This window comes from Agelaius phoeniceus, chromosome 3 (assembly GCF_051311805.1).
Source record: "Agelaius phoeniceus isolate bAgePho1 chromosome 3, bAgePho1.hap1, whole genome shotgun sequence".
NCBI lineage: Eukaryota > Metazoa > Chordata > Aves > Passeriformes > Icteridae > Agelaius > Agelaius phoeniceus.
The window spans coordinates 71,111,978-71,125,014 of NC_135267.1; the positions used below are offsets into that span (position 1 = coordinate 71,111,978).

The 13,037-nt window shown below is 37.9% G+C and overlaps 1 protein-coding gene across 1 annotated transcript in view; it reads left to right on the forward strand.

Annotated features, from left to right (window-relative positions):
• Window positions 1-13,037, forward strand: part of NID1 (nidogen 1) — a 43,386-nt gene that overhangs the window by 15,910 nt on the left and 14,439 nt on the right. Inside the window, exons 9-12 of the mRNA XM_054629504.2 lie at window positions 335-478; window positions 1,566-1,694; window positions 4,508-4,651; window positions 5,379-5,501. Coding sequence (XP_054485479.2) covers window positions 335-478; window positions 1,566-1,694; window positions 4,508-4,651; window positions 5,379-5,501 — 540 coding nt within the window. The remainder of the gene's footprint in view (window positions 1-334; window positions 479-1,565; window positions 1,695-4,507; window positions 4,652-5,378; window positions 5,502-13,037) is intronic.

Sequence of the window (13,037 nt, forward strand, 5' to 3'; positions counted from 1 at the left end):
ATTAAATGAACAAACCAAGCTACTGGGAATCATGTTTTGAGTCTTGTGTCAGTGACTGGAAAATGAATTTTCTTTCTATCTTGTTTTTTAGCGAGGTTTTTGTGGCTCTTTTTAAACTCAGTAGTCCTCTGTACAAGTAACAAGGAATACAGGTGCTATTAAATACATATCTAAGATATCACCTGCAAGGCCCTTTCTTCCTGATGCAAAAAATATGTTTCCTTGTTTAATGTGCATTATAAGCACATTAAACCTGGAACCTCATTCCTGGCCTTAACTGAGTGCTATTACTTGGACAAGAGTCATCAAGGCTAAATATGGTCTCTCTTGCCAGATGGTTCAGCTGATATTAACCGGAACCCTTGCTACACTGGCACTCATAACTGTGACACCAATGCTGTGTGCCGTCCAGGAACTGGGAATCGTTTTTTCTGCGAATGTTCGATTGGCTTCCGCGGAGATGGAAACGTTTGTTACGGTATCAAAACACTTCAACACATTGCAAAATGAAAGCTAGTGTAGAATTTATGTTGCTTGGGGTATATTGACCCTCAGGACTAGCCATTCCAGCAAAATGAACTGCCCTGAGAGGCTGATTTTAAGGTTAGAGGGTTGCTGGGCTATGTATCTCAATAATCAAAGTAAGCAGGCTTGTCTGTCTTGAAGAGTATGTTTTCCTATCTTGCAAAGCATCTTTCCCACCCAGTTCATCTTTTTATAAAATATGTGGGAACTTAGTTGTCAGAACTTTACTGTATTGTAAGTTCTGGTTAAAATGAGTCAGCTAGGTTAAAAGTTCTCAAGGGAGATGAGAAATAGGAAATGCACATGCGACAGAGCACAGATATGTGCAATTCATTGAAATTATCTTTTTCACAATCTACTTTGAAAATCCATTTCTGTTCCAAAAGACTCATATTTCCCAGTTCGTTCTACTCTGTATTCCTAGTGTGTTTGGTTTTTGCCTTGCAATCAAATCACAGCACTAATAAGTGTTTTCAAGAAAAAATGTGTGTTAATGAAACGTGTTATTCCTATTACCTAAAAAAGTTTTGGGGCTTTTAAAACCCAAAGCACAACTCTCCTTCCACTCCAACCTTTTAATCAACTTGCTAGTGAAAACAATGGCATCACTCTGTCCCTTCCAGACCTCTGATGCTGTGAGCTGGGCAGCAGTGGATTAGAGATGTCAATGGATAATGAAGGGGGAAGCCTTTCTTAGAGTACATGCTCCCCCAGTAGTTATCATTGCTTCTGATCACCTAAGGTTGCATTTTCTTTGGCTTCTCTTTCTTCTGCAATTTCCTGTGGCATCCCCTTATTACTCCATGATAGAACTTCTCCTGGGTTGTTTTCTTCTTTTTGGTGCAGACTAACTGAGGTAACAGTTACCTCAAAACTTATTTTCAGGTTATTAATATCTCTTAAGAGGTATGGTCTATCCAAGCCATGGATAGACAGAAGTACAGAAGACGGCTATTAACCTGGAGTTCCCCAGTTTCTGTTTTTCTGGCATCCATATTAAATGCATTTTTATAATAACTGAGATCCTTTTAACACCCTAGATATTGATGAGTGTTCAGAACAGCCAGGGCTGTGTGGCAGCAATGCAGACTGCAACAACCAGCCGGGAACCTACCGCTGCGAGTGTGTTGGGGGATACCAGTTTGCAGCAGATGGGCAGACTTGTGTTGGTGAGTTTCATGTTTCTCAAAAGCATTGCCCACCAGCCTTTGGGCTGTGATCCATCTCACAGGGATAGAAAACTCTGCTTCATGATCTGTGCTGATTTTTAGCATGAGTGGGGTTCAGGACTTTGTGCTGCAGCTCATGATTACTGGGTTTTCCTGCATTTTCTAGGTGCTGTGCTTTGGACTTTTTGGGGATTTGTGTTTTGCTGCTAATGTCTAATCCAGAGTTCAATTTAACAGATGAGATTTCAGTTACAAATTCATCCCTTGGACAAGATAGTGTACAGCTCTAAACCAATGTGTCTTGGCTATTGCAGACTTATTCCAAAGTGATAATTTATCATGATGAAAAAGAGTTGTAGCTTCAGATCACTTCACTGTTAAAATATTTGCAATTTGGCTCTTAGCTTTTTAAATGGACCATTAAATATCGAATTCAGTAGTTGTCACCTAAACTAGTTTATTTTTCTGTAATTTAACAACTTTTTCTGGAGGAAGCCTGAGTTAATCTCTATTTGCTAGACTAAGGTTCTCCTAAAAAGGGATATCTTTTCTTTTTCCTCTTTGCCCCATTTTTCACTCAAGTTGTAGAAATTCCTTTTGGAAAAAGGAATCCACAAATGGTAGATAAAAGAGAGATAATGACAAATAACAAAAAAGGAATAATGACTCTACCTCTAGAGCTGCAACTGTCAGGATAGGATGGAGATTTTTTTTTTCCTTGTTAGAATTTTTCGTTGCAATCTGTAATTCTGTACCAAAAAAAATCTATACACACTCTTCCAGTATGGCTGGAAACTTTATACTACCAGTATGGCTGGAAATTCCTCTTTCTTTTGGAAAGAAGTGATAACAGCTGAGGATTTTTTGCTTCTGTTGTGACAGCTTTGTGGTGGAAGTTTAGCTACCCTTTGATCAGCTAATGCATCCAGGTCATTGCTCATTATCGCAAAGACTGCTCTTCAGCAAAGAGTGAGGACCCTTCATCTTACAGCAGAGAGAAGCATTACTTTCCTGGAGTTTGTGACTTTGCATGCTGTGTATTGCACTCTCTCACAAGCCAAATTTCTCTGCTCCAGTATGAATTACAATTCATGTCTGTTCCCTAAGTCACAGTGCACCCTAATTCTCTTTCTCACAGAACAGTCAGAAAAAGCAGCTCCTTCTACCAAGGCCAGTGGTAGGGATAGGGTGAGATGTGGAAGAGCAGCTTTATGTTCCTTCCATTATGTCCAACCGAAGTTTTGTGACTTGGACCTGAAAGGGAACATTCTTCCCTCCAGCCATGACCTCACCAGCTTCACTCTACCACTTTCCCATGAAGCTGATGTTCCACTTTTAGCAAGTGCTAAGTAATTCCTTGCCCAGCTTGAAGGATTTCAGTTTGATCCCTTCCTTCAACCAAAAACAAATTGCATTTTTAAGGCTGAAGAGAGGGAAGATAAACTCTAGTTTCCCAACAGATTGAAAATAAATGTCATGATAATCTTTTCACGGTGGAGGGTCTTATAACCTACCAAGAATTTGAACCCCAAAAGGGGCAACAGCAACCCTCTGTGCTTTTGCAATTTTCTCTGGGATAGCAGCTCTGACTCAGCTCCTTTGGAACCAGCCTTTTATTTTCATACCAGCTGTGTGATTCACTAAGTAGCTTTATAAGAGAGTTGTAAATAAATCTTGTCCTCCTTTTTGTAGGATCAGAAACAGAAAGACTTGGAGACTCCCTCTGAGGTCCAGCTCTTACCTTATGTATTTATAATACTGTTTTTAATGAATTTCTTTTTAATCTGAAACTTACTTCATCAAATAAAGATATTAATGATTCTAACAATGATGTCATTTCCTCCAGAGAAACAGAAAAAATGAGTGTTTTCAGATATGGCTCTGATAGAAGATTTTTGTTATTTCCCTGCTGACACTGTGGTAGTTTCCATCTGTGTGCTGTGATGAAATGAACATTGTAGACTCATGTCTTGGCCCCCTTTCAAATCCTTGTCATAATTGTGTAAAGACAGCCTCAGTGTTAGAGCAGCTGGAACTCTGTTCCTAGATGTACACACTGGACACCCTATTTTCAGGCCCAAAATTTTTGTAGTATTTTACCTCTTCCTATTTCAAGTACCATGATTTCCTTCCCTGTTCTCTGATGTTATAGGTAAGCATAGGCAGAGCTCCAGCAACTTCGTAAAACAATTTATGTGCAAAGTAGTGCAGTGCTTTCAGAGCCACAGCTGTCAACATGAGAAAGTTATGAAAAGCTGCAGGTCTGGTCCCAGATCTCTCCAGCAGTTGACAAATGTTTTTATCTCCCACTGAGTGAGTCACAGCTCCTATTTGTTGCCAAGTGACTGCAGCCCTGGGTCAGTACTAGGTTAGTGTAGCAGGTCATCTAAATAATTGCCAGTGCAGGGAACTGGCCACTTAGCTAACATGTGAGTTAGCTCAGTGTGATGCCTTACATTTCTTCATTCAGGACTCCTTTTCACAACCAAAGCTGATATGGATATTGGGATCTGTCACTATCTAGCTTTTCTGCCCCATTCTATATTAACAAGCACCTGTGAGGTGCTGAGGACAGTCAATTCATTGTAAAACATTAATAAGATTTAACACTACTGAAAGGGGAGATTTCAGAGGAAAAAAAAAGAAAGAAATCCAAATCCCCAGAGCAAAAACCCCTCAGTTCCTTGTTTCCTTTCTCTCCTGTAATCTTTCACAGATGTTGTTCGTTCTCTTGTATGAACTTACTATGAGGCTTAGACTTTGTGAAGGAAAGTTTGGATTTTCATCTCCTCTCTTACACATTTAACCTGCAGCTGTGGACCATGAGGTAAACCACTGCCAGAGGGGCACACACAACTGTGACATTCCTCAGCGTGCTCAGTGTGTGTACACTGGAGGGTCTGCCTACATCTGCACCTGCCTCCCTGGCTTCTCTGGAGATGGGCGAGCCTGTGAGGGTGGGTAGCACCATTTATTGTGGCACTTTGATACTCTGCATTGCACTCCTGGGCTGGTATTTGCTGTGTCCTATATCTACTTGTCATTTCAAGTAAGAAATTTCTTAGTCTGAGTCCCTGAGGCAGAAATTTTTATTAAGGATTTCTCTTTCTCTTCAATGTTTGATTCATAGAAGGTCCAAGATGAGACAACTGCAGGAATCTGCAGCTGCAGACCTTTGTCTGCTGCAACTGTTTGCACTGTATTGGTTTAAATTACAAACATGGTGAAACATAATACTCTGATTATGTAAAAAAAATTGCATTCTGTTTCATGTCAGTCTGAGTGCAGTGGGGGAGCTTTACCTAATTACCTGTTGGAAACATGGCTAACCAAATCCTATTTCTCTTGCTATGTTAAGTCATTTCTTCACGAAATATGGATATGTATGTCTAAAATACTGTGTGAGTTAATATTGCCTATTACCCTTTAGAATAAGGGAATCTTGGGATTTGCTGGGATGGAGAATGTAAAATACAGGCATGCTTCCCCTTCCCCTTCTTTGGCCCCCTTTTTTTATCTCCCTTGCATTTCTGTACTAGATGTATTTCCCAAGAACTGTCTGTATGTCTAATCAGTTACCCTAAAATAGGAGCCTGAAAATGTGACAGGTTTGTACTTTATTTCATCACTCTGATTTGTCCATCAGAAGGAGCAGTCACCTGAGACTGATCTTTTCTTTTACAGATGTAGATGAATGTCAACAGGGCCGTTGTCATCCAGATGCTTTCTGCTACAACACTCCCGGCTCCTTCAGCTGCCACTGCAAGGCAGGTTATCGTGGGGATGGTTTCCGATGTGTGTTAGGAGGTAAAATTCTATAGTTCTTGAAAGTTGGACCAGAAATATAATTTGGGATTTGGAGGATATGTATCTTAATTTTATTCCCTTCTGAAACACAGTGCCTACTTCCACATTGCTGTCTTTGTTCTTCTCAAGTCTTTCAAGTTTAGGACTTTACCAAGCTTGTGTCAAAACTGTATCTTGACTGCTATCACTTTTTCACGATGTCCTGTTCAATGTCCCATTTTATGCTTTGTTTATTCTATCCCCAGCAGTTTTCAACCCCAAGCTGATACTATCTTTTGAAGTTGCCTTGTGTAAAGGTTTGACTGTGGGGATGATTTGGTTTGCATACTCAGTAATCACTTACCATAAAATATCTGGAATTGTTGGCAATGCAAATGAATGCAATATTTACAAGAGAAAAGTGAAAAATGAGACCAAAGTCACGAGGCTCGTCTGCAGTAAGATCTAGATGCCTACGTGCCACATACAGCCTGTGGTCTAAAAAGACTACCGTTTCCAGCTGGCACTTACTTGTTTCTGTATTTATCCAGATTATTCTCTATTTAGGAGGAAGTTCTTTACCCTCACACTTCTGTTTCTCCATTGTACTTTGAAGCTTGAAGTATAAAACTCATCTTGAAGGTGTGCTAAAAAAAAAAAAAAAGAAAGAGGAAGGAACATTGTAGCACAAGATAGTGTTATTTTACTTTAATTCAAAAGCATGGCAAACCAATGGGACAGCACTCAGGTTTTGTAGATGGTGAATCTTTCAGCCAGGAAATAAACCCTAACTTCTCAGTATATTCAAACCAAATTCTTCTTCCTCTAAAATTCTTGCTGGTGGGCATTTCTCAAGAGACTGAAACTCAAACTGTGCAGTCAAGAGTCACAAGAATATCCTAGAGCCAGAAGGAAAGAAAGCGTTTGGGTGTCTTGGTTGGGTTGTTCTGTTATTTTTTAATAGTGGAGGTGCTTGCTTCAACGTGCTTGTCAGTGTGGTATGATGTTACTACCTGAGACTTAATATTTTTATTTTGCTTCTATATTCCCTAATTCTGAATTTCTGACTTTTTTTCCCCCCCACAATTGGATGCTCAGCTTTTGAAATCAAAAGGCAAAGGATTGTATGGAGGAGAGAAAAAAACATCACAAAGCTGATTCTAGTTTTAAATCATATTTACATGACAGTTCACCATGTGCATAGTAACACGTTATGTGAAATCACCCAGTCCTTGTAGATTTTTAAATCATAGATAAATTTCAGGAGGATTTCTGGTGTTTAATTCTGAGGCATAGCTTTCACCACTTTGTCCATCTTTTCATATAATTTTTAACTAACATTTCATACACAATTTCCCATGTGTATTTTCATTTTAGTGCTAGATGAATGAGGAATTAACTGGTGTTTATGACCTGTGTCAAAATATTTAGCTAACTATCCAGCTGATAAAAACAAAATGATTTCTACTAGAGAAGAAACTTGATGTGAATAACTTGAAGCAAATGAAACCTTAAAGCTTCCAGTTCTTCAGGCAGAAATGTAGAGGCAAAAACATTACTTTCATGTCTGCCACATGCCTTTGTAGATGAAACGGGTGGTTTGGTAGACTGATATTTGCAATCAACCAATTAACTTTATTACAGGCACACAATTTCTTCTGAGTGTATGTGATGATTTGCTTAAGTAGGGGGTTGTTTTGTTATTCTTAACACCTTTTCTTATGCAGTTGTTAGGGTGTCTACTCAACTGCTAAGCACATGGTACTATTTTGTAGTTACTTTATTTCCTATTTATCCTGTACACTTTTTCACATTCTGTGCTTAACACAATTGTCTTGAATAGGGATTTTTCCATGTCACAATTTTAATAACAGTAACAAAATATTTTTAAGAGTTTTGTCTCTACTGTTTTAATGAGTGGAGATCTGTCAGGCTTTGTTAGTCTTTATATATGCCTCACTGATATTCTTCTTAATATAGTTTTGTATTACCAGTAGAAGACAGGCTTTTAGAAACACAGTATCAATTATCTTTGCTCATTAAATGTTCTGAGCAGTAAAAAAAAATCAAAAATCTCAGTAGATAAGAAGTCCCACTTTTGCTGAATTGTGACTGAAGTATAAAGTATTTGTGTTGCTGAGCTAGTCTGCAGCAATGGCAATGTTTACAACTTAGCGACTGCTCCCTTCTTAGAGTTAATAGAACAATAGCTGCCCTTGGGGTGTCATCTGTTGCTAAAGTTTTAGTGCTTCTAGAATGGATAGATCCATCAGTTAATCATTGCCAGGGACAGGAACAAGCTATACTTTCTGAAGCCTCACAGAAGTAGTTTAGTTTACTCTAGCATTGGAGTTGCTTCAGAATGGAGATTGCAGAGAAGGCTGTATTGTATTCAGCTGTAATTAGAGACCCTTTCTCCCCCTTTTTACGCACTAAGGTTTTGAGGTTTTGATCTAATAAGCTTCAGTGTAGTAACTGAAGTTTTTCCTGGTTGTTTATAGCATGGAAAGTTTCATTCATCCAAATACTCAGTTCTTTTTGCTGTTCTCAGTTCCAACCCATGTGTACAATTACTTGCTTGTTTGGTGTCTTTATTATTGTATGAAACCTACTGTTAAGTCTCAATGGCAACTCTTGAAACAAGCAGACTAACAAGAAAAATGGATTTGAGTCACAGACATGGGAATCTCTGTAGGAGTGAATGGGCATGTTAATGAAAGAGTTAATGATGCTGGAATGTCCTGCTGCTCCCAGCTATTAAGGAAGCCTGTACTTCATTATTTCCTCACGCTTCATTTTTCCATTTCAAAAAAACCAGATGTCTGAGTGTTTCTACCCCTGCAGACCCCAGACACTGTTTACTAAACAGAAACAAGCCTGGATTCTTGGAACTAGGAACTGTTAAGAGCTGTTGTCTGATCATCTGTGTGCAACAAGTTTCACATGAGAAACACACTTACCAGGACAAAACTGTAAGTGAGGAATTACAAAGGAAAATGAAGGGACAAAGGGAAGCTTTTTCATTTGAGTTTTTAATTTTTTTTTCTCCAGTATCTGAGGACAGCAATTAAAAATGTCAGTATAGGTATTTGAATAAGAGAAGTCCATACATCTCAGTTTCTCATCCTTTTATTCAGCTTCCATCTTTTTAAGAGAAGTCCATAAGTAATTTTCTACATGGCTGCTACAAGAGCAATCATCTATGGCTAAAAATTCCTTGAATATTTGTTTATGGCTTTAATTATTTGGTTTTTTCTCCATTCTGTTTCTTTCTTCACATATGTGAGAAATATGTACATGTATGTTTTTCATCTCATTTTCCATATTCATGCTACTTCCATTTTCATTTTTATCCATAATCTATTTCAGTGACTTTTAAATTCCAGATTTCTTTTGGTAATTCATTAATCAACTGAAAAAAAAAGTTTAATACTCATAAAATACAAATTGATTCTTCTGAAAAATGATCATTTAGCTGAGGTTCAGGATGCACCATTCTATGTGTTTAGTCTGACTTGTACTGTGTTCCATGGGACACAAATTCTTCATTGCACCTTAATTCTCTGTTCTGCTCTACAGTTTCTGTCTTAGGAGCATTTTTCCGTACACTCATTCAATTTCTCGCTGTTATTTTGAGCTGTGGTTGCCAGAGTTGGATGCAGTATTTCTTTAATCACCTCCCCAACCTATTACTCTTCTCTATGCCTGTATATTCCCTGTGTATATGCTGCATAATTTTCTATACCCTCTCACAATCCTTACACCACCGAGCTGTGATCTGCTGATAGCTTTTTTGGGTTGTAATTTCAAAGATAGATTAATCTTTAGCGGCTTGTCTACGCAGTTTATTCCAAGAAGCGTAACTCTACATTTACATCCTGTCGTTCTCATGTGGCCTGTTTCACGTCTACAAATGATGCAAGCTATGGTTGTATATCTTCCTCTGGAATCCAAATGATGGAATTAAATTTCTTAATAGGGAAATTTACAAGCAATACTAAGGCAATATGGGAATTTACCGAAGATATCACTAGTTCATGACTCTTGACTTCTGACTCAGATGATTTCTTTCAGTTTTTAATTATTTGCCAAATTAAGTGCTTAGTTTCAAAAATTATACACTCATATGGGCATAAATAGTGCACCATAGGAAAACACAAAGCTATTAGGCCAGTGTATTACCTTCAGCAGTCAAGCATCGACTGAAGCAAAACACAGGGAGAATGGGGTTTTACTTAATTTTACAGCAGATGCTGATTGGTAATGTTTAAATTCATACACTGAAAAATACTGTAACTTGATCCTGCTGTTAATGAAAAGCTGATGGTCCCCCTGCTTTTTTTCATCACCAACGATTACCTAGGTCCTGCTTTTACTGGTTGTTTCATCTCTAGCAGAATGAACTAGTCCTGGTGTAACCATTTTTATCATCACTGACATGATCGTTTGCCTTGCATTTCAAATATGGGTTTCAAGAATGGTAAGAACCTCCTGAAAATCAGGGCTAGTAATCCCTGTATATGGAGCCTTGAAACAGGTGTGGCTTGTTTTCCATTTGCTAGAGTCAGGTGCAGTAGGTGTAACAGCACCATTACACCAGGTAGGTGATATTTGCTCTTGGCACTACCAGTTGTATTTAATGGACTTTTTCTTCATGCCAATCACGAGATCAGAGAACTCTCCTAATCGTTCTGTATCTTTAAAGAGTCTTGACTGGACGCAATACAACAGTACTTATGTTAAAGGCAGGCTCATGAAGAAACAACATTTAGGCTGCTCTAGTGAAGGAAATTCACTGGCTCTTAGGTTTGTGTCTGGATGCTGGCTTAAGAAGTAGCCCTGGTGCTACCTAAATATGTGCCCTTTCTTGTTACTCATTTTGTCTAGCTTCTGCTGTTAGCTCATCAAAGCAGGAAATGTGCTTCATTTGTCATGTCAATCTCATCTACCTAAATATGTGTCCTTTCTTGTTACTCATTTTGTCTAGCTTCTGCTGTTAGCTCATCAAAGTAGGAAATGTGCTTTATTTGTCATGTCAATCTCATCTTTCAAACTCTGTCATAGCTAGACTAATTTCAGAGAGTTATTTAATGCTATTTAAAACTTGCAAAATCAGAGTATCTTCTCCTACCATCACTGAGTAAAAGGTATGACAGTATAAGCAGTGTAAGCAGACTATTTATCCCAGCCCACTGTCATCTGTATCCAATATTATTGTGCCTTCGTTGTTGCACAGGCTACAACACTGGATTGGGTTTCAACTCACATTTCTTTAGGTGCCTCTTAGCTGTAAGCATAGTAATCCCGGCCATGATCCAGAGATAAGAAGAAAAAAAATGGAGAATGGATTCCAAATGCTTGGTTGAACTATCATTTAATTTAGTCACTTGTTTGATTTATAAGCTTTAATACTGGTTAAATTCTTATTAGGGAGTCAAAACAAAATGTTGAAAGATGTGTTAAAATTATTGACTCAGCATAGATGAACATGGTAACCCTGGCTTTCTTTCATTTCAGAATATCTGTTTGACATTGATTACTTTTTGTACTTGATACTGTTAATAAAGTGATCACTAGTATAAGGGATTTTCATGAGCCAAAAAGTAGTAAAATACACCTTTATTCCTAAAAGTGAGTGACAATAGGGTATTTGCAAATATTTTTATGTAAGTAAAAATTCAGCATTGACTGGTTTTTATAAAGAACCAACCATATGCTCTGCCTTCTAGAAATTCAATACTAATTTTGAAAATTATTTTGTTTGACAAGTGTCTTGACTTTGGTGTTGTTAAGTGCATAAGCAGACCATTTGTGAGATTGTTCACATTAATATCTGCAGATTTTACTCAGGAATTCTGATTGTATTTTTTAAGAGAACTTGCAGTGATCAAGACCATTGTCTTTAAATTAGAACAGATATTGGTATTTCAAGTTGCTGATAACACTAATATATTTTATGTGTAACCACTGGGTCCTACCTGGGATTGTATACACCCTCCTTTCCATAATTCACATAGAATATTGAGTAACAAATTGTAACCTGTTGATATATACCCTATTTTTATGGGTTTCTGATGCAAAGAAGAAAAGGAATAATTTCTACCTTTTTTAAATATCCTACTGAGCAGGAGTTAATAGTGTTTCTCAAAGCTGATTGGAATGAAATTAGGATTTTTTTTTTTCTGCACTGGACAAAATATGCATGGGGAGTAGTTTACCAATACTCAGTGTTCCCCCTGTTTTCTTCTGTGAACACTGCCTTTAATGAAAGTTTAGAATAAAAAAAACTGTGGCAAAGCCATCTGTTTACTTGGAATCAACATTTCCTTTACCTGCATACTGCACAGGACACTGAATACATGAAAACAAAATCTGAGACAGATAATGGAGGCTTTCCCACAGGGCCTGGTTTTGTAGGTTGATTCAAGGCTCTCCACCACCCACATTAAAACTGATGCCAAATATTGCAGTTGTTCAGTGAGCTGTTCTCCAGTCATTTATGTTTCTCTAATTATGTCCAGGTGCATGAAACTTGTCCAAAGCTTTTGCTTGCATAACTGGTTTAAATATCAATAAAAACCTCCCTTCTTTTTTACAGGACAGAGATTTACACCACAACAGTCTGTAGATGCATGGGATTAGCTTTTTGCTCAGCTGGGGTCAGTCTAGTCTGAGCCACAAAAAACAAATCCTGTCCTAATCCTGGCAGTGTAAAAACAAGTAAAGGAGTAAATGGAATTGTAGTGTTAAAGACACTTCAGCAGACAGTTTGGACTAAGTATTTCTAAATGTCTGTAGAAATCATTGACAGGCAAAGGATACTCTCCCATAATTATGTCTTTCTCTCCCAGGGATCTCAAGTGTGTGGTAAAACCAAGCCAGATTTCTTTGTCTGGAGAAGGATATATATTATTTTCATTGTATTCTTTTAATTTCATTAAGTTCTTTGGCTTCTAGAAGATATATTGATCCAGATGACTTTCCCTACTGCATGATAGATAATATAATAAGAAGGTGTAAATTTTAGTTCAGACTATTTTGTAAAATTGAAACATAAAGAGCCAGATCCCTGAATGTCCTGATTTGACATCTGAAAACTTTCTTTCCTTTGTAGTCTCTGCAGTAATATATATGTATGTGATGTAGCCAATGTCTATGGTATGTTTCTCTGTGCTTCGCCAGGGAGCGGACAACCTTTCCCTCCAGTTTCTTTCTTAGATCCAGAAGAATCAAATGAGTGCTCGAACTTCATAACCGAACTTTAAAAACCTAATATACATCATAGCAATTAATTGCTTCATCTCCTAAGATCTGTAGAGAGTTTGGCATCTGCCTCGTGTTGTGGTTTTCTCTTGTGGCTTTGAAGGGAATCTCGACTTTTAGCATTACAAAAAAACCTTCAGCCACTGTAGGGTCTATCTAATTAGCCACATTTTAGGGCCCATGGATAATTGCCAGTGAGTAGACAGCAGGGTCAAAAGTCAGACAGAATGTTCTTGCTCATCTGCTTCAAGGTGTTTTCCAACTTCTGTTTATGACCCTTCAATGAAGGAAGAT